This window comes from Monopterus albus, unplaced genomic scaffold (assembly GCF_001952655.1).
Source record: "Monopterus albus unplaced genomic scaffold, M_albus_1.0 scaffold76.1, whole genome shotgun sequence".
NCBI lineage: Eukaryota > Metazoa > Chordata > Actinopteri > Synbranchiformes > Synbranchidae > Monopterus > Monopterus albus.
In genome coordinates this window covers 688,670-709,582 of record NW_018127956.1, presented here as the reverse complement: position 1 = coordinate 709,582, position 20,913 = coordinate 688,670, and the positions used below count along the sequence as shown (strand labels likewise).

The following is a 20,913-nucleotide window of genomic DNA, read 5'->3' as shown; positions in this document are numbered from 1 at the left end:
AAAATACATCATGGCTCCTAGAGGAATTTTGAGCTCTTGAATTAAGACACTGCATTACACTTAAGGCTTAAAGTGCTGTAAGTGGTCTGTCCCTCAAACAGGAAATGTAAAAAGGTCAGTATCATTTAAATATGTGTTTATTACTTGGTGGGATACACATGAAATATCCAAACTTCCTACACTAGTGTGTAGTGATCTATTAAGAGAAAACCCCACATAAACAACCAAGGCTTTCATTTTGTAATTTTCATTTATTGTTCCATAAAAATAGATTTTAAAAGAGTGACGTGATGTCTCCTTCATGACTTTGCCTCATGGATCTGCTGACAGCTCTATGTAAACATGAGGCTTTATTTTTTGACTAGAAAGGGAATTTAAACCCCATGTTCGCCTTCAGCATAATCTGGTGGCAGACTCCTGCCAATAGCTTCACTGCCCTTTGACCTCTGCAGTGATGACAGCCCCACATTCACTTACTTTCACATTTAGGACAGATACAGTACATTCCTCCTCTGGTCTTGAATGTCTATGTACAGGGTTCAGTTTCTGGTTGTGGGTTTTGTTTTTGCAGTTAGCCCTGATAAAAATCGCTTTTAACAATGCGAATAAAAAAACACATCTAAGCGCTAATACAAGTTCAAGCCATCAGTAAAACCAATTACATTATTATAACACCAGTTTGTCTTAAGAACATATTTATACAGCTGTAACATGTAAACACATCTTTGAAGGTGTTAGGGAACTCAACTTTGTAAACACTTTGAGACACCACTGTAGGTTCAACTTGATCCTGTGAACCTGGAATGCTACAGTAACTGAGGCCTGGTCACCTGACTCCACTCCTCACACGCTCCTCTTGTGGACTTTACTGGTGCTACATTTGGAAATGATGCAGGTTGTTACACTGGTATAGAACAGGAAGAATTGTAGGCTGAAAAATAACTGTCAGAAAACAAAGCATGAGATAGCTTCAAGTTTATGCACGTATGAGATGTGGAATTCAGTGTAAACAATGTACAGGTTCCCAAAAATTAGCTAAAAAGGACAAAGTAGATTGGTTAGAGGCCCAATTTATTGTGTACACACAGTTTGAAGTTTTAGTTTTAGTTTGAGTTTATTGTGTACTCCACATTTTGAAGTATAATATGTGGCTTTGCTGACAAATCCTGGGCCTCTTACCAATTTGAGTCATCCCTTTCACACTTGAATCCCTTTGGGAGACCCTGCTGTAGACTGGTGGGCACCATTTTCTGATGCACCTGCAAATACCACTGAAAAAAATAACAAAACACTGAACTGGTTAACGTTTAGCACAATATAATAACAATACTTCAGATGTACTCAGCACAAATCTGGAAGGTTTACATGCTTTTTCCAGAGATTGCAAAAACTTTAAAAGTCAAGTATTGCCTGTTTTTATTCTCTGTTTTGAAAATCCAAATTAGCTGGTTTTTATTTTGTGGTACTTGACAAGATGGCATGATGATATTAGGGGCTATGCTACAACTGGGTCCACTATACAGAGGATTTATTGCTGCAAAAAGGAGAAAAAGTGCACCAGAGAGTCAGTGCCAGGTTAAGAAGATGCAGCCTCCACCCTCCTCCCTCTCTCACTCTCTGTCAAGCTCTCTCTCCTTTGCTTGGCTGCTTCGCTACCAGACAGTACAGTGCCCAGGAGCAGTTGAGTGACAGGTTGACAGGCCAAATTGTCAAGCCGATTGCGTCCTCAAGCAGAGACACCAGCCCTCCCTTCGTTACTTCTCCCTTCCTTCCTGCCATCTGGGCCGAGTCCAGAACCCATATCCTGGGAACATGGGGCCGGTGGCTGCAGCCGACAGATGTTTGGGAATGACACAATGAGAGAGTTCATAGGAAAAGCTGTGTCTGTGTGTGGCTGGGGAAGTGATGGCGCTGCCCGTGTTGTACTGGCAGTGTACACAGCCTGAAGTGCTGGCATCAATTAAGCCAGAAGTCCAAGCATCCCTCCATTAATCTCACCAACACAATCTCTTTCCCAGGGATTTCTGACAGGCACAAAAAACTGTTTTCTTTTTGTTCCACTTTGTTATTGTTCATTTGGTGTCTATATGATGGTCTCTGATTAAAGAAGGTCTTATGTATGGGAGAATGCATGTCAAAGAAACAAATCTTGGGGTAAGATTTCAGATAAGAAGACCACAACAGAAACTATGGTAACATATTATCACTGCAGTTGTGGACAGTAACACCACAGTGAGAGAGAAATGAGTGTGGCATTTGGGAACCTGCGGACAGTTTGTATAAATCTAACAGCTTTTAAATTCATTACACATTTATCAAAACAGAATCTGCACATGACATGAAGTCTCTCTCTCTCCTGGAAGTATCACACTGTGGTGGCCCGGCTGTGTTTGAGCGCTAGTGGCGAATACTCCCTAATGCGTACACACAGCTTGCCCCTCAGCCAGGGGTTTTGAAGCTCCAGGGGACAGAAATCATCCTGAAGCCACTTTTCTTTGTTGTCCAGAACCAGCACAAGGCCAAAGTGCTGCAGCTGGTCAGGACTGTAGTAGACACACTGCTCCCTTTCACTGCCCCCTCTGCTGCCACCGAGCACGCGCCAAGACACAGCGTTCATCTCCTGCACCACCAGTTGGACCATCTCCTGTGCTGATGTGCCTGGAGTTACACAAAGCTGAAAAGCAGAAAGAGAGGAAATAATTCAGCAGCATGTCACCAGCACAACAAAAATAAAAATAAAAAACCCTTCACGAAGCATGTATTAATACCTTAACACTGGTCTCCTTTGGCAGGCCTGTGCAATACTGTGGGTACACTCTGAGTGTGGCATGACAGCCTTTCCTGAGGGCAGCAAGTGACGGTGAGGAGAGTCTCTGGGTGCCGCTGTCCTCTGATAACGTACGCACTGGTGGAAGCTGTGATAGGCAGCGCTCAGCAGAACAACAGCGATCCACTGACGAAGGTCTGTGCCACCTTTGCTGTGGCGAGGTGGTGGGTGAAGGGCATGTAGTGTGGTAGGAGTTAGGCCGGTGGTGGGCTGAGGTGGTGGAAGGGAACTCCAAGCTGCTGGTTCTAACACAGAAGGCCTGACGCTTTTCTGTAATGTGCAACAACTCGATCTGTCTGCTGGGGAGGATGAAGTCACTGTCAAACAGCTCTGGGGCACCCCTCCGCCTTTCTCCTCCACACCGAACACCTCCCCCTGCTCCACGCCTCTCGCTTTCCCTCCCATGCTGTGGATCTGAGGCCTGGAGGACATCTGGGGTGGAATCCCTTAGCACCCCCCCTCCGCGTCCACCCCCACCGAGACACATTCCTCCTCCTGAGCTGCTTCCGTCACTACGCAGGAAGCCGCGAGGCTCCAGGGGTGCAGAGGATGAGAAGGGCGAGGAGGGCAGCAGGTCCAGCTCACGGGGGCTCTGAGCACGACTGGAGTCATAATCACTGTCGGTGGTGAGGAAGACCTCAGAGGAGCCCTCCTCATCTGATAGTCCAGGGAAATCTATAGGACGTGACAAAAACAACTTGTTGATAGTTGAAGGAATCAGTATAAGAAAACTCTCTACTAAATATGTCATTTTTGTAGGACACAGATGGTTAAAGCAGTATTTTATAAGCACAGAATCTGACCTGAGTGCTTGCGGCAGGGTTCGGGGGAAGGCATGGGGGAGGGCTGAGAGGAGGTGGAGGGAGGCTTGTCGGGCATTACTTCTTTGGAGAAGTCAATTATCCAGCTTATGGAGATGCCTCCTGTTGGCTGCTTGTAGCGGGCATACTGCAAGGCATCAGTAATCCACCTGGCATCTCGCCACACCTCCTCCATTTGCTGTTGTGCAGTGAATGAGATCATAACAGATCCATTATGAGACCAGTTTGGCTCCAACGCCATACAAAAACAAACATGCTAGTCCTGAAATACATAATACTGTACAATACCTAGACTTCAGAGGAGTACAGTTGTTTTGCCTTTCACTTGCCCTCACCTGTACAGGCTGACTGGTCCTACCTGTATGTGTTCTTGGACCTGCTGATGCTTTTTTTTGGCAGCAAGGAGCTCAGCCTCAGAGAAGGCCTCCCTAAGTGCCTGCTGGGCCATCAGGGACTCCAGCTCCAGCAAAGCTGACACCCTGCAGTACTGGCCGATGAAACTGGGGCAATAGGCATTAAAGTGGACTGTGGGAGAAAGGAAACCCAATAAGGAAGAAAAGACATACAGAAAAAAAGCAGCTGGTGTCAAATATTTGTTTAACATAATCCAGAGTCTATGTGAATATGTTCCCTGTCTCTGCCTAAGAATTGATATACTGACCCAGTTCAAAGATCTGCAAGGGCAGGGTGAGGAAGCCAGAGCGGGGGGAGTAAGGATTATTTTGACCAGGGGCTGTGCACACTTCATCTGAAGGTGGCAGGAGGAGCAGGAAGGACACTTTCTCCCCAAACTCCAATACTTCCTGACTGTAGATTCGGAAGTCCTGTGCCTGTACACAGACAGAGACAGAAGATCTCAGTGGTCCTTTGGAACATTAGGTTAGTTTGACAAACCTTAAGTCAGAGGCAAATAAATGACATCATATCCACTTAAATATTTAGCTGGATAGCTCCTTTTCATTATAAGCTTACTTTCATAACATATCTGCTTTCATTTGATAGTAGTAAAGGGTGATTCAGTAAGTGCACCCAAACCACAGATGTCACATTTACTGGGAAAGGATCAGAGACTGCTAGGCCACCATGAAGTCAGTTTTCACTCATTTAAATGTCTAAAAAGTAGAACTGGTGCAAACACCAGTACTGGAATAAGAAGTAAGAAATTGCATGACTTGCTATAATCACTAATACACTGTTGGACACTGTTCTTCCCACATATATGCTAAAACCATATTTGTCTTTTTTAAGCTTTTTAAACATCAATCCCATTTGAAAGCAACATATTTAACATTTCAGATCTACTGTACATTGTAATGGCATTCTTCTCTGCTGATACATACGGTATATTAATATATATCTTCTCATAATTACTTTCCATTGTACCAGTGTCCCATAGATAGAAGAGGGTATGGTAAAAGTTAAAGCCATATAGACAATGATTGCTATTGTGCTTGGATTCAAACCATTTTCTTCTAAAGAAATCTTGTAGTATTAGTGGTCTAACCAGAACTGGCTGCCGATCCAATGGAATCATTTTTGTTGCTCTGGCTCTAGAACTTGGCTGGTTTCTACTGGTTCCATGGCATGAATCAAAACTGTTCTACACAAAATACAACAAAACTAAAACCTCATTAAACTTACTGATGAAATCACACACACTTCTCACTCTGACCTGATTGCCAGGGACATTGATGTGGGCCATCAGCTCCTTTATGGCACTACGCAGGTCCTGTAGGAGGCAATGTGGAGCACTCTGTACGTCATGGTCCATTTCCAACGACTCCTCCAGAGAGCTGAGGGCCTGCAGCCACTGCCACTCCTCTCTAAACACAGGTAAAATACACACTTACAGGATGGCAATGAAGGCATCTTTGTCCCTGTTTTGCCAGTTTAACTATCTCCTAAGAACATTTGACTTAAACCCATGCAATGTCATAATGTTTCCCACCTGGAAACATTACTGTTGTCCCGAATCTTGGTGTGACACAGGGCATTGGGGAGTTTCTGGGGCACCAATACTCGAATTTGCTCCACTGATGTACATAACTTCAGGTAGCCTAGGTACAAGCCTGGAGACAACAGCTTCCTGCTCCGCCTGTGATATGCCAGCTTCTCCTGGGAACAGCAGGTGCACAGATAAGATTGATGAAACTAGACACAAAGTCTGGCCATGTTGACTGGAACTGACTGTTCATGCTTTGCTGTTGTTAGTTCTTCAGAGAGTTGATCCAACACGTTTAAAGTGGGAATCAGCACTGCAGCCCATCAGCACATTTTCATGTATTTCATCATACAATTTGTTCATAAGTGGCCACAAACCAAATATTTCACTGAACTGTGGTTTTGCCAAATGGAGTCTCCAACATTGTTTTGGAACCACAAGGACAAACCAAGTCACACTGGAGACAAAACAGCATTGCAACAACGGTATCACGTTTACCAGTCTATATAGACAAAATCAACTTGTGGCTTGGTTCCAGAATGTGGTGGCTCTGAAAGACACAGCCACACAGTGTCAGTTACAAAATGCAAAACAATAATTAGCTTGATCATCATCATCATGTCCATCTTGTTGAAACCTAAATGTAACTTGCCACTACCCAAATGAGCAGCAAAAGGTAAGGATGATTTGAGATGTTGGGTTGGCAGGGATCCAAAATTTGATTTGAAATCTGGCATACTGATTATTGTGATGGCAAGTGTGTCCTTGCAAAGAATGCAAGAAATTGACGAGAAGAGTAATGGTGATTACTGTCTAAATAAAGAGTGTCTGCACAAGCAGCAGTCAGAATTGGAAACACATTTCAATTTACAGTCCTATTGTTTCTGTGAATGAATTTAAAAGTATGACAGAGATTTCAATAAATCAATGGTTTCCAGAGTGTCTGGGAGCACTACATGTTGCAAAATGTCTTAAACTACACGTTTTTTTCATCTTGCTAAAACTCTGGGTAACAAAAATGCAAAAGAATCAGCCTGATAACAACCACAACCACTGCTGACAAACCCTCCTGCCATTCCTAACTGCTGTGGAAAAATATTCAGTTTTGCAAGACTGAACAACTTTCTAATTACTGGCCATCTATTCCCTCTAGGACTCACGTGGAGCGTGATGAGGAGCATATCCAAGGCAGTAGGCTCTTCAGGGGACGAGATGGACTTGCGCTGGAGCTGGAGTTTGCAAAGCTGTGTCCAACGCACCCCATCCAGGTTGGAACAGGCATTCATATCCTTGAGAAGCACCAGCAGGACATTGCCATGCTTGTCTTTGATTGGCTCAAAATACACTTGGCCAAGGTCCTGGGTTCCCAGCATTCCCTGAGAAAAGATATTAGATAATAATTGTATTGTATGTCTTTTTATAGCAGAAGGATAAAAGCTTACTGTGTATATTCTGTACAGACAAGATGTTTTCAGAAGATGAGCTCATGAGGCTGTCACAATTGACACAATTTCCATTACAAATCCATAGCCCTATGAGTTTGTGATATTTAGCTATCTATTTTACTGATCAGTGTGCTACCTGTAGCTGAGAGACAGCCTGCAGCATCTTGAGGCGTGTCTGCAGAGTGCAGGAACAGGACGAATGTGACAGACTGAGACATTGTTGAAGCCATGGAATCTCCTCCCATAGATAGGAAACCTGGCGCAGGGACAACAAAATTGCTAATTATTACACATGAATAATAGCATAATCCTATTGAATAAATAATTAATGTTTATTAGTTCATAAAACTGGAACTTATTCTCATATTTTTGATCGATTATGAAAATGTATTAATGGGCTTACAGTAGGTCATCAACTGAAATCTAGCATATTTTGTTGTTTCTTTCTACATTTTTTTTCTCTTTCTTTAAGTCTGTCTGTTGACCTTGGTAAACCAGAGGAAGTCCTGCATAAGGGAGCTGGAGTAGGAATCTTCAACCTCCACAATAGGAATCTGGTCCTCTGGAGTCACTAACACATTGTCATCTCTGTAGAATATGGATGTCAGGTAAAGACCTCTGCAAATTAACACAGAAAAAGCACATGTTACAGCAAAAGTACTACAGAGGCATTCATTACAGCACAAAATGAGATAAATAAAATAAATTTACATCCTTATAAATGTGACGGTGGGACCTAAAAGTTGGCTGCTGGCATGGGAATTATGACACAAATAACACAATATAAGTGCAAGAGTTTGAAAACCTATTGTTACACAACAATTCATGGATGGATGGTTGACAGAAACATTATCTACCTTTTCAAGCTTTTAACAAATTTGCTGGTGGGTTGAAAAAGGTGGCGCAGGCTTTTCGATACTGAGTGCTTCCTGCCTTGTGCGGGAGCTTTGCACTGTTCTGTGTAGACAAGAGAAGGAAAAGAGAAAGAGAACCATGTCAGACTGCTTCTTTTAAATGATGATCATGATGCTTAAATCAGGGCACTTATATGAAACTGTTATCCAGTTTTCTTCCTAACACCAAAGAATACTATTCTCTAGAAATATCTCTCCCAGAGACAGGCCATTACCTAACTGACAACAGACTTGACATTACCAACGATAAGTTCGGAGTGAAATGTTTTCTGACATTTCATGGCGTCCAGTAGCACCATATGACAGTCATGCTGGCTGCCAACAGCAGGCGATGGGCCTTAAGGGAACCACTAGCCCCCAAGTCCCCAGGGGACACTAACTGTGTGTGTCTGTCTGTGTAGATGTGTTTACCAGCACCTCCTACAGCTGCTGGTGCATGGCATGTCTTGAGCTACAGTTATATGAGTAGAACCAAGGAGCTCTAGTAATTTGTGTGTGTCTGTATGTGTCTTAACCCTTCGCCACTGACTGACAGGGAGGGCAGTTAAGTCTGTGGGGACATGTTTATTTTAGAGGGCCCAGAGGAGGTTGGAGGCAAGAGAGTGTGGTGTGTGTATGTATGTATGTGCGTGTTTGTGTGGGCGCCTGTTGGTGAGATAATGCCCCTCCAAACTCATCAGAAACCCAAACCCTTTACAAATTCCCTCCCCTCCCAGGTGATCTTATTCCAGCCCCAGGCCACTTAAAGTCAATAAATCACCCCTTTCAGGACCATAAAAAAACAAATTTTCTCTTCAGGTGGACGAGTCAAGGTGGAGTAGCATGAAAAACAGCACCCTTCAACCCCTCTCACCTCCCCAAATTTCTCTACATTTGCGAGTCATTCAGCTTCAGTTCTCCTAGCCTCAGTCCCTGTTTGACACTGAGTAAGACAGACAAGTAGGGCCAATTGCTGGGATGCCTGTGTTAGTCAAGGCCTCTTTCACTGTTTAATTAATAGTGTTTGGACAAGACGGAGAAGGTGGTGTGGGCTGTGAACTGGGCTTCCATGGAGGTAAGTACACGGACACGTGGGAGAGTCTCTGAGTTGAAACAAGCATGTACTTGAATATTTGCATCTGTTCATGTACATGTGTATCTATGTCGGTGCCTGTCTATCTTTCTGTGTGTATATGTATGGACAGCAGACAGAACGACTGGCGGGCTGTGGGGTGTGGAGAGGGGAGGCAGCAGCAGTCACTGTTAATTTATGAGCTCTCCCGACTCCAGCACAGGACTCGTCTCTTACAGGAATAACAAACATGACCCTGGGACACACTACCTCGACTACCGTGCCTGAACTCTCAAGCTCAAGCCTGAGGAACCAAGAGCCACTCAATACTGACTATTATATTGCGTCTCGCCCTATTGCAAATATGGTCTGACCACAGTGGACAATAGTAAGTGGGATGAATGTGTTTGGGTGTGTGTGCGAGAGGAAAAGAGGGACAACTTGCTCAATGCTAAATGCAGTTTGTCCTCGTGTAAAAGTGGCAATGTGGACTGGATTTGACACTTAAGGGTCCGGCTTACAGCCAGCAGTGTTTGGGGATATAAACAGCTTGAGTGTGAGAGAACTGGATCTGCATTTTGTCACAGAGAGCGAAGTATCCAGCAGACAAAAGGCTGAGTCATGGAAAGACGTGTGGTGGTGGGGTTATTTCTGAGGTGGCATGCTGTCTTAGGGCAACTGGCTCCCGAAGTACTTGTCGTGCCTGAGATTGTAAAGTGTCTGTCAAGGTGAGATGAAACATAGCAATTGTGAGCTATGTAACACCTGCAAATTGAACATCGCTCATATCCGTGTTTGTTTAAATGTGACAGGCAAACTAAAAACAGACAGAAGCTCAGGTCAGTGTCAGAAACCCGTATCACCGTCCAGTACTCAAAACTGGACTGATGTTCAGATTAGGGTCAAGTGTATTTGTATTCTTGTAGTTTCATATGGTTATTCTAAGAATTCAATGCATGTAAGTCCATAGTTAAACCCAATGACAGCTTAAAACATATAGCATAGTAGATATAACATGAATGAGCACATCGTGTCACTATCACTACCAGGTTTGAGAATTTCGAATTTTTGCATGGTCAACCATGCAAACCGTGAACTGTCAATATTCCTTCTCAGTCTTCTAGGTTAACATGACCATCACATGGATCAAAAAGTTGCTGATACCATGGCAGGCACAGTGGTGATGAGCTTCTTTTATCTGTCCAAGTAGCTGGTCTAGTACTTCCTTCTGGCCACTCAGACGTGGAGTGCGGCCATCTACATCCCTCCAACCTGCAGACAGAGGTAAAATAAACATGCAATGTTCTGTATTTATCAAGACTCATAAGACAAATATAAGATCTCTAGACACATCACTTAAGATTTACTGTATAATAACGATGGAGAATACTTGGATGTGTGTAAAACTAATGGTCCCATCAGGCTCAGTTGTCCTTTTTTGTTTAGTGTATATTAGCAAATGTTAGCATACTAACATGCTAAACTAAGGTAATGAACATGATAAACAATAGACCTACTAAACATTAGCATGTTAACATTGACACTGTGAGCATGTTTGCATGCTGATGTTGGCATTTATCTTAAAGCACTGCTGTGCCTAAATTCAGCCTCACATCATCTAGAGTAGCAAGGATATACTCAACATAACTATACACTGTATGTATGAAGACATTTTTATCATGTGTTTGCAACTCAGACTGTATATAAACATGAACACTGCATCACCACTTCCCTTTAATATGCAAAAGTGAAGCCAAAACATCTTGACATTTTTCAACCAGATTCTCCGCAGTATTGGCCTAGTAGTTGAGTGGCGTATCAGGCCACCAATCAAAGCTGACAAATCATCTGAAATGCACCCATTTTTATATGATCAAATAACTTAATAAACAAACTTGCCAGAAAAATGATCACTTGTACATAAATCAGTAAGATAATATCTACCACAAATGGCAGAAATCACCTCTGGAAAAATGTTGTCATATTTGGACTTTGAGTTTTTAGTTTGGCTAATTGGAGGGGGCGGGTTTTATGACCTATACTGCAACCAGCCACCGGGGGGTGATTGACTCACAGTGGCGTCACTTCTGGGAGCTGCCACATCCATTTTTACATACAGTCAATGGCAGAGATAATCTGACATATTGTTTGATTGTCTGCTGCATGTTTGGTTCTACAAAATAGCTATTTAAGCATTAGGTGTAGTCTTCTCAGTATTTATAACAACATTTCTAAGGGTCCCAAATGGCAGACTGAATATAACTGGAACAAAGACAACTGTCCTTATTTGTTCTGTATCCTTGGCTCCATGGAGCAATGTTTTCAGATGGTCTATTGATTGCAGCTCAGTGTAGAAATTTCTGCTTTTCCACTGACTAAAGAAAGGACACCCAGTGTTTACTATTGCCAGTTGTTTCTTTGTTGTGTGTGTGTGTGTAAGACATAAAAATTTTTATTAGGGACAGGTTACTACTGGAAGGAGCATACTGTTTTCACTAGGATTGTGCTCAAGCTGGAATGTTTGAATACATCAACATTGTTTGGTTTATTTGAAATTGGTGAACTTTGGTCAGAGGAAAATAAACTTGACTTCTTGTTTGAACTTTAATGGAAACCTTGTTCATTTGAAGCATGTGTAAAAACCCCACTACTCAGCAGCAAGCTCTCAAACACTATTTAAGTTATGATATACTCAAAATACATGTTAATTTATTTTCTTTTCAAACTGTTTGATATTGTAACAAAAATAGCTTTCATCTATATTAAACTTGGCTAATTTGACACACTATTGTATGACTAGACAGTGCTAAACATCAGTGGGACTGGGAGGGGGTTCATCATAATCTGCTTGGGACCCCAAATATTCTTGGGCTGGCCCTGTTCCTGAGGCTTGTGTGAGGAGTGTGAGGTCTTAGTCTGTAAGCACTTTAGGAAACAGCACCCTCCCCAGAGTGTGAAAGCTGGGGTTGGCTGACAGACAGACCCACTGAGCACCACTGGACCTGGCTGCCCTGTACATATTTGAGCTGATATGTACATGCACACACATATACAGATGTACTCTGACACAAAAACATAGTGAGGCTGGCCAACTGACACAGAGCAAGCAAAGTAATACACCCTACACTGCATGATGCCTGCAAAAGCAAGACACTGCACCTACAATTACTGTAATAAGCCTTTATATCTGACCCCCTCTGTGGTTCTTTGTTTTAATTCCTGCATTTTGTTTCCTCTTCCCCAAACATGCAGGCACATTTTCAAACATGAAAACACTGAGACACATTTCCTCCTCATAGATGACCAGCTCTGCTGAGAACCTTCCTTCTGCACCTTCGGCCCTCTGTGTCCACAAGCCAGCATCCTCGCTTGTGCACTAGAGGATGTGTCAGCGATAACCCAACCCCCTACCACCAACACCTACCAACTAAACCCCAACACCCCCACCTCAACTCCCTCTCCTGGAGTCCCCTGGAGGGTGCGTGAGGGTGAAACACGGTGAGCTCTATTCCCAGAAAGGTGCCTGTCCTGACAGGACAAGCGGGGCCTTTAATGGGTGTCCACGGTCCGGTATAAGGCCCCCAGTGTTGGGGCTGTGCTGTGTGCTACAGCACAGACATGCAAATATTTCCAGTGGTAGGCCCAAATGGAAAACACAAACATGCAACATCGAAATTAGCTCTGAGAGAGTGGAGGAGGTGGAAGGGAGGGTGGTGGACAGTAGAAAAAAAAGAGAGGGAAAGCCCAGTTTCTTAAAATGAAGACACACACACACACACACACACACGCTAGCTGAAAAACACAGCGTGCTGATGAGGAAAAACATGCCCATGTGTTCCCCAGATGTGCCAGGAGTGTGCCAACACAGCCACAATCACAGTACCTATGTTGACTCTCTTACAGTTGGTGTGTACCTTTGTATAGACTTTACATGCTGCACACAAAGAACTATGAACATCAGCTCATAAATCAAGAATACACAGAATTAATTACTTAACCATTAATTCATTTACTTACAGGCAGACAAATGCAATTTTATTGTATTTTGCCAAACATAAAAACTACAGCTATACAAAACAAAACAGTCCTCAGTCTATCCCTTGTAATGTATTTGAAAACCTCAAAGATAGATAGATAGATACTGTAGATAGAGTGGGAAGCGAGAAATAGGTTCAGAGCTGCTGTAGTGACTCAACTCAGCTGTTGCTGCACATGACTTGACGGTTAACTTCTTGGCTGAACCCAGGCAACTTCTTCTGCCAGCCAGCCCCAAAAGCCATCCTGAGGCTATGGTTACACTGACTGACGTCTGCAGTGGGGGGTCCCAATACCCACCCAGCTTGCTGTCTGAGGGGAGTCCAGCTGTCACCCCAATAATGACATCAAAGCAATGTTGGAATGACGTTGGACGACCAAATCAATTGAGCAGACATGAAATGATTCTATGTCCAAGCCTTATTATGTGTGGGAAAACTACAAGAAATATCATTGCAGGACACATTAAACATACACCCCTATTTTGCTGCTAAGTTACTGGTGTTAATTTAGTGAGGCCAACCAAAACCCTGTAGTTTTGCTGTATGTAAAATCTAGGCATACACATGAACCTATGTGTATACACAATGAGGACTTACTGGAAGGTGTAGCGCAAGCAGGGGTGGAAACAACTGGAGGCCCCCAGCCCTTCATGTTGTAGGCTGACACCTGGACATAGTAATAGGTTCCCTGAAACGACAGGACATCTGACAGTTAAAGCAAAATGTGGCGCAGCTAGAGCAAAACAAAGGTGCATTTAAAAATGTACATATTGCATCTGTAAATGTACATTATATTAATGTGTGTGTGTGTGTGTGTGTGTGTGTGTGAAGTGTCTGTCTCTGTGTCCAGTATGCACACAACATGCCTCTGAAGCTTCTTTCTCAGCTAGATCAATCAAACCAGCCACTGACACTTCCTGACCTTGCCTTGACCCCTGTCATGTGACAGAAGTGAGCTTTGGCTGGCGGCAGGGACCTTAAAGGGGGGAAGGGGTTTCTCTCACACAATAACAAACATCCAGTGGAGCATCCATTTGTCTGTGATCTTAAAAATGGCAAACATAAATCAGGTGGCAGGCTACCAAGCTGCTCTTTTTTTAATCATTTTGCAACTGCTTCCTATAAATGGTCAGGAGCCACAGCTTTTAAAAAAACCAATAAAATGTTTTTTCCAATGGTGTTTGTTGCAGTGCCATAAATCTTTCACCCCCATCATTTGGGACTGATGGTGAACAAAACTTGTGTGAGGCATTTGATGCATATAATAAAAAAGAGCCGCTTGGGAAATGTCGCCTAAACAAACACCTGAAGTTTGCATGTAAATAGAATCAGAGGATGTCATGTTAGAGAATAGCTTCAAAATGTTTTCAGTCTGCACCAACAGCTGGAGAAGCTAGAGCTTAGTGGTTCTTTGTGTTGCTTTGTCACCCAGAAAATATCCTATGAAGCATGACTGTATCTGTTTAATCTGTTAGTTCTTAGAGACTAAGTTGGGAACTGATATAAGATTGCTTAAATCAAATGGTTTGATGTGCAGGGGTATAAAGGGAGGATAACTACACATGCACAGATGCTCTATCCAAGAAACCTTCAAAATAAGTTAAATTTATAGTCCAGCTCCTGGTGCTGCCTCTTGACAGCATCACATGCTGTACAAAAGGTTTATATGTGAAACAAAAAACTCAATCCAGAATCTGAAACAAAAGATTCTCCCTGATTCATACTGACTGATCCAACAGAAACACTGACGCAGAGAGTGCAGACTGTCAGTAATATGTGGAGACAGAAATTCTGACAGAACTTACAGAAGTGAGTCCAGTGATGTTGCACTGTTGGAGAGTGGTGTCCTCCACCACTATCTCACCCAACAAAGGACTGAAGGATGGAGCACTGCTCCAGCTCACTGCAAGAACAAATGCAACCACAAAAAGACATTTTTTGCCTTCAAATCTGCACCTTAAGAAAAATGAAAAATGGACTTAACACTAATAATTTTGGCTTTGTCTGAGCTTTACATAACAATAATAAAGAGTTGTTGGTTCCAAATGAAGCAGTTGGATGAGAGTGGTGCCTGACCTTTGTACTTGGTAACCACAGCTGAGCTGACACAAAGAGGTTCCTGGAAGTCCACCCTTAGACTGGTGCTGCTGCTGACAGACAGGTGAACTCCACTGGGCATGTCTGGAGGGTCTGGGTAAATAGAAAGTTGGAGAGGTAAATACAAGCAGACCAAGATTCTATGCATTATATTAAATCTACTGTAATATAATGAAGCACTTTCAATTTCCAATCTGTAAAAAGTTACAGGCAGTATCACAGAATAATGCTGATTCAACATTGAGGAAAAAGTCACTGATTGTGACTATGAACATAACTACATGAGCATCATTTTCATATGTTTACTTTCTATCTATGTTCTCAAAGCCTACCCATCAAAACTCGAGTATGTGGAATTATAAAATAAGGAAAGATCGTTTTTGCCTCTCAGTGTTGTTGGAATGGAGGAGCGTATATGCTTTCAGGGGGTGGTGGTCTACTCTGCTATTAAGTGTGTCATGAATTGCCTATAAAAATGAAAGCAGGAGTACAGGTGTGTTCAGCTTGCACACACAAATACACACACACTCTGAGTCATGTGCTAGGTTTCCTAGTGTGGAAGCCATTAAAAAGTGTGCACAAATAATAACCAAAAACAACTGCTGGACTGTTGCAATGTAACAAGCACCAAAGTCGCCCTGAAGCCTTACTAGCATGCTCAAAGCCCGCCTGCATTCGTCGGAATAGCCGGAGCCTCCACTCCCAGGCTTTTAGCTGCCTTTCCTGGTCAGATCCCTCCCGCTCTCTAGGACCCTCGCTCTGCACCTGGGCCTGAAGCTCCGACACCCGTTGCTCAGCCTCCTGCACCAAGGTGGCCAAATGCACTGCACGGCCCTCCAGACTCACAACTAATAAATACACGAGAGAGAAAGTGACAGAGAGTTAAGTCCAGAAGAAGTGTTGGTCTTACTTTTACCAAGCGTTTCAATTATGGACAAATTGCTTTTGTAGGCCAATGTTTTTAATGTCTTTGTTTGCCAAAATGCTATGGCAGATTCCTCTGTAAACGTCATTTAATGTAACTAAGCAGGGCCTCTTTAAAGATGACGTCACAGAGAAAAAGAGGCCGTGAAAATGAGATTGGAGAGACAGAGGAGTAGCCTTAATATGTGGTTATAAGGGAACCAATATGGTGGGGATATATTTAGGCTAATTTTAAACTCCCACTGTAATTTTTATTTTTGCAAAATTTGTGGAAAATGTTGCATAACTGATCTATTTATACCATATACCACAGCCTCACACAACCATCATTGGAGGAATGTTGTTCTCAAAGGGGGCAGGGTGTTACTTAAACAAGGTGAATAATGATGTTTGCTTAAACACAAATCACATCACTATAGTAGATGAAATGTAACACACAATGAAAACATTCAAATGGTAGCTGAGTAGATAGTAATAATGTCTAGTGGAGGTGTAACACAAAGATAAAGCAGTTCAGTTGTGCAAATGCATACTTTAAATGAAAGTATAAGAGAGGTAATGTAAAGTTGTTAAGGTCACAGAAGACAGTAGCGTACTGTACTTCTTTGGTGGCTCGTCATTCCTGGAGCGTTTGGGACTGGTGTGCGTCTGTGTTTAGTCTGTGTGGTCTGTGTTTGTTCATTGTAGATTCCACTGTTGAGCGTTAGATTCCACTGTTGACAGTAAGTTTAAAGCTCCGTGTCAAAATGTCCATCTGGGTGTTTAATTCTGTGGCTCTCTTGGTGTCTCCACAGTGGCTGCGAGCTTCTCTTTGTATAGGAGTGTCTCTTCTGTGTGTCAGTTTTGTTGTTCTCTTTAGCCATTACATTAAGAAAATTAGAGGGCCAGGTTGAGTTTTAAGGTTAGGGGTTACGTTAGGATCACTGCTGAGCATCCTTGGACTTGGACTCTTGGATGGATGGAAGTAACCATTGAAGGTGCATTTTGTATATCTCTGGCCTTTCCAGGCCTAGAAACTGGTCCAGATGTTGTCACCAGTGCGTATGTGTGTCTTGATTTGTCTTTATTTCACACAAAGACTGGGATCCTCAGCAGCACATTAAAGTGGAAGCACACTCAATAAGTAAACTTTAGTAAACTCTAATTCAAGCGTATTCAATTTAATGATACCTTTATAAGATGTCTGGCTCAGCACCACAGCAGCACCTGTGTGTGTGTACAAGAACAAACACAAACAGCCTAGGAGTCTTACTGGCAAATCACAGAAGAACATAACTTAATAAGGTGACTAATATTGCATGAAGATTATCGCCTTTAATTTAGCTTTGCTGCAAGAAGTAAACAGAAATGAGAAAGTTTGTGAACAGTATATGGATAAATGCACTGCTTGCGTGCATGATAGGACATTGTGTCATGAGTTAAATGGGCGTCATTGCTTTGGGCAACACCTATGGTTGCTGTGATGGGAGCTCATGTTTTTGAGGCTTTGGCTTCCACAGTGACAGTTGTAGAGTCTCAAAAAACAGCTCTAGAGCATAGCTCGGGCTACATATTTCTGTCTGAACCCGACCCGTGACTAAGAGTGTGGTATCTGAACCTGACCCGGACCCGACAAATTTATAGTATATAATGTCAGAACCTGACCTGAGTGTTTTTCCCTTTGCCATTAAACAAAGTAGGCATTCACATACTCCAGCTGCCTAGCCTAAAGTTTGGTGTACATGTCCGAACCTGACCTGGACCCGAAAATATTTTCTAAATTTCTGTCAGAACCTGGCCCAAGCCCTCAGATACCAACGGGCCCTGTTTGGTTTGGGTATCCCAAAAACCCTTTGACTGAAAACAAAAAAGGAAGCAAAAAAAAAAAAAAAAAAAAAAGAGCAGATATCTGTGGGTAAGTGAGAGATGTAGTTTTGGGCCCCGCTTGCACCATTAGTTTGCAAAGGCCACACGTTGTGATTGGCAGAAGACACTTTGGATTTTTTCACATATCACACCTTGATTAGCATACGTATCAGGCAAATCAGCTCGTTTCTTACTAAAAGCTGTGGTATCATTAGCTATGCTGTGACCTACCTGTGTGCAAGCCAAAGTTCTGTTAACAAAAGTAAAGAGCTGTCCAAACCTAGAAGGAAAAATGTACTAAAATACAAGAGACTGAATGCATAAGAGACTGTGATAACTTCAGAAGAGATTAGGTCTATTTTCTATAGATAAAACATTGAGTGTACCAGGAGAACTGATACACTCAATTTTATGTAATGATTATGTTTATGCAGGGTTTTTCCTAGGTTTTCAGAAGGCTTAGGTATGGTCTAGGTCCAATGACCTAGTGGTGGTGGTTGGAGAGTGAAATTATTTGAAGGAAATTAAGAGTTAGGAAAGAGCATAGAATTATTCCTGTTTTTTTTTTTCATTCTCATATGTCTTCTAAAGGCCTTTTTATGTTCATTCGGCTTGAGGTGCCCTGCAAAAACACTTAGGTGCTTCACCTAAGCCTTTCTATGGCAGGGAAAACCCTGTTTATGTAACTGTAATAATAGGCTTTTTAGTATCTTTTGGCAACCTAGCCAGGTGGCATCTATAAATGGCATTGCAAAGAGCACTTGGCATTTGTGAACGCTGCTCCATTCACCTAGAGTATGCACATGTGCTGGTAGAAGTGGTTCTGCAGTCAGTGCTTGTGACTGATGCTCCATGCGCCTGCGCACATGTTGAATCACCTAATCATTGTCTTCACACCCCTGGAACTGAGTAGGTACTAAGGTATGCTGTATTAATCTACTCACAGTGGGGGCTCTCCTTGGCACCAGCTTGCAGTAATATCTTGGCCATGGGCACATTGTTGGTCATGATGGCGATATCGAGGGGCAGGAGACCCTCACTATTTGGGGTGTTGAGGTCCAGCTCCTCCAGACTGTACTGGGACAGAAGCAGTTGTACTAAATCCAATTCCTGGTGTTCTACTGCCTCAAACAAAGCTTCATTACTCTGGAACTGATACACAAAAAAGTTCACATTGAGTTAAAACAGAATACTGCTGAGTGGGAAAGTTAATAATGTACTTTCAGACATTGCAGCTTTTATCAGTGAATGTCAAACACTACAATCATGTGCAACATGCTCTTCCTGTACACACACAATTTTTCTCTATATACTTTCTGTCTTTCTGCATGTGGGATGGTGGGTGATGAACATGTTACCACCTGATGTTGTCTTAGTATCCAAGCCTATGTTTTTCCTGGCTATTTTTAGATTACAATGTTCCTCTGCTTATTATTTTTTCTTTTTCCCTCTTTCTGTCTTACTATGGTGGTTTTGCGCAGCCTCTCTTTGTCCCCTCCCCGTCCTGACACCACACTGTCCTCCAGAGCAGGGGGGTTGGTGCTCACTCGGAACTTTCCAGACAAGTTGCGGTAAAGACGGCGAGCTGCGCTTGGCGAGGACAGACTGGCTGACTTGCGGGCCTGGGGTGGCTGGTGGGTCTTGTCCCCCCTCATGGGCTGCGTCATCTTGGCAGAGTCAACCCTGAAGGAGAAATGAGTGGGTGAGACAGAAGAGGGACATGTGGGAGAAATTAGTGTCATACAGCACAATGACCCTTTGGGTGGATGGCTTGGTACAATATATGAAACATGAGTCTCCCCTAAGTGAGCGAGGCTCAGTTCCAATGTGTAAAGTGTGTGTGTTTCACCTAATTAAGTAGTTTTTGTTCCTTAATCTATCAAAGTAGTTTGTGTGACAAAACAGAATAAAACCATAACTCTTTCATAATGCATGACATTTTCCATGATGCTGGCATTCTGCTACACTTGCCATCATGTTTATGGGTGTTCCCATGACAAATAAAGACGGTTAAGCTTGCCGGTCTGGTGTTTGTTGTTGTTAATGTTGGCAGAGGTCTTGCAATTCTGCCAGTCAGCATAGGACTGTGATTTCAGGAGATGCTCCTACAGGTAGAGGGACGTAACAAACAACCATGGGGCATCATACAGTACAGGTTGGAGGACCTGTTGCTACGGCACTACCTGTCAAGATTCTTTGACTGTGACCCCTTAGAACAAACCTAAGCCCACACGACCCCTAAGAAGAATGGGAAAACAACAAATCTACTAGAAGACTTATTTTGCCTTTTTAATTTCTGAAAATCATCCAAAAAAAAAGGAAAGTACAAAACATGAAATAATACATTTACATAGTTCAAAAATAGTTATTTTAATCTTATTAATACCACCACATTTTTTCCAACACCTGACTATGAATCACTGATCTATGGCATGGTGATATATTACACTGATCTGCCAGATGGACACCATGTTGGCATCTCAGTCATCGGCGTCATGTGAGTCACGGTAATGTGGTCATGCCAGCCTGGCAGGCTGTTTTCCAGTGCTGCTCTGTATTGTCATCTCACTCATATGACTAAAAGATCACCATCTCTTGCCCCTGGTGTCTTGGCATCACTGGTATGGCGACTATGCCGCCCCTCTCAGTTTTGCCCTGGGAACTATGTAGATGATGGTGTATTTCTAGGGTGAGTCTGGGACATGGTGTTCACACACACTCAACTGCTGAAGAAAATGTCAGCAAGACTCTACAGGCAATGGTGATAAACCCTGTGATTGCTCCCACCAAACACAGATAGAGTGATAAATGAATTCCTCAAGGACATACTTTCAACAGCTTTTGCTATTTTATTCCACCCTCCTCTCCTAACAGCTTCTGAACTTGTTTGTCTTTTTCTCATCTCCTCACCTCTGTTTTTCTGCTCCTCTCATTTCCCTTGCTCCTGGCCTTTCACTCTTTTTTTTTTCCTTATTGCTTGTCATTTCTTCCCCCTTCGCTCACTCCCTCA

General features: G+C 42.8%; 1 protein-coding gene across 3 annotated transcripts in view; it reads right to left on the bottom strand.

Moving 5' to 3' along the window:
* Positions 1-223: 223 nt before the first annotated feature.
* The window catches only part of ankfn1b (ankyrin repeat and fibronectin type III domain containing 1b), a 50,130-nt gene continuing 29,440 nt past the window's right edge, over positions 224-20,913 (bottom strand). For 2 of the 3 annotated variants that reach the window (XM_020606113.1, XM_020606115.1), the window contains 18 exons: positions 19,367-19,586; positions 18,848-19,055; positions 15,785-15,982; positions 15,114-15,227; positions 14,843-14,940; positions 13,635-13,725; positions 10,165-10,272; positions 7,893-7,992; positions 7,521-7,653; positions 7,172-7,291; positions 6,751-6,966; positions 5,597-5,763; positions 5,321-5,471; positions 4,310-4,478; positions 4,007-4,173; positions 3,631-3,826; positions 2,769-3,502; positions 224-2,674 (listed from right to left, as the gene is read on the bottom strand). In XM_020606113.1, the coding sequence (XP_020461769.1) occupies positions 2,366-2,674; positions 2,769-3,502; positions 3,631-3,826; positions 4,007-4,173; positions 4,310-4,478; positions 5,321-5,471; positions 5,597-5,763; positions 6,751-6,966; positions 7,172-7,291; positions 7,521-7,653; positions 7,893-7,992; positions 10,165-10,272; positions 13,635-13,725; positions 14,843-14,940; positions 15,114-15,227; positions 15,785-15,982; positions 18,848-19,055; positions 19,367-19,586 (3,499 nt within the window). In that variant the 3' untranslated portion in view covers positions 224-2,365. The remainder of the gene's footprint in view (positions 2,675-2,768; positions 3,503-3,630; positions 3,827-4,006; positions 4,174-4,309; positions 4,479-5,320; positions 5,472-5,596; positions 5,764-6,750; positions 6,967-7,171; positions 7,292-7,520; positions 7,654-7,892; positions 7,993-10,164; positions 10,273-13,634; positions 13,726-14,842; positions 14,941-15,113; positions 15,228-15,784; positions 15,983-18,847; positions 19,056-19,366; positions 19,587-20,913) is intronic. The other variant, XM_020606114.1, reaches the window with a different exon arrangement.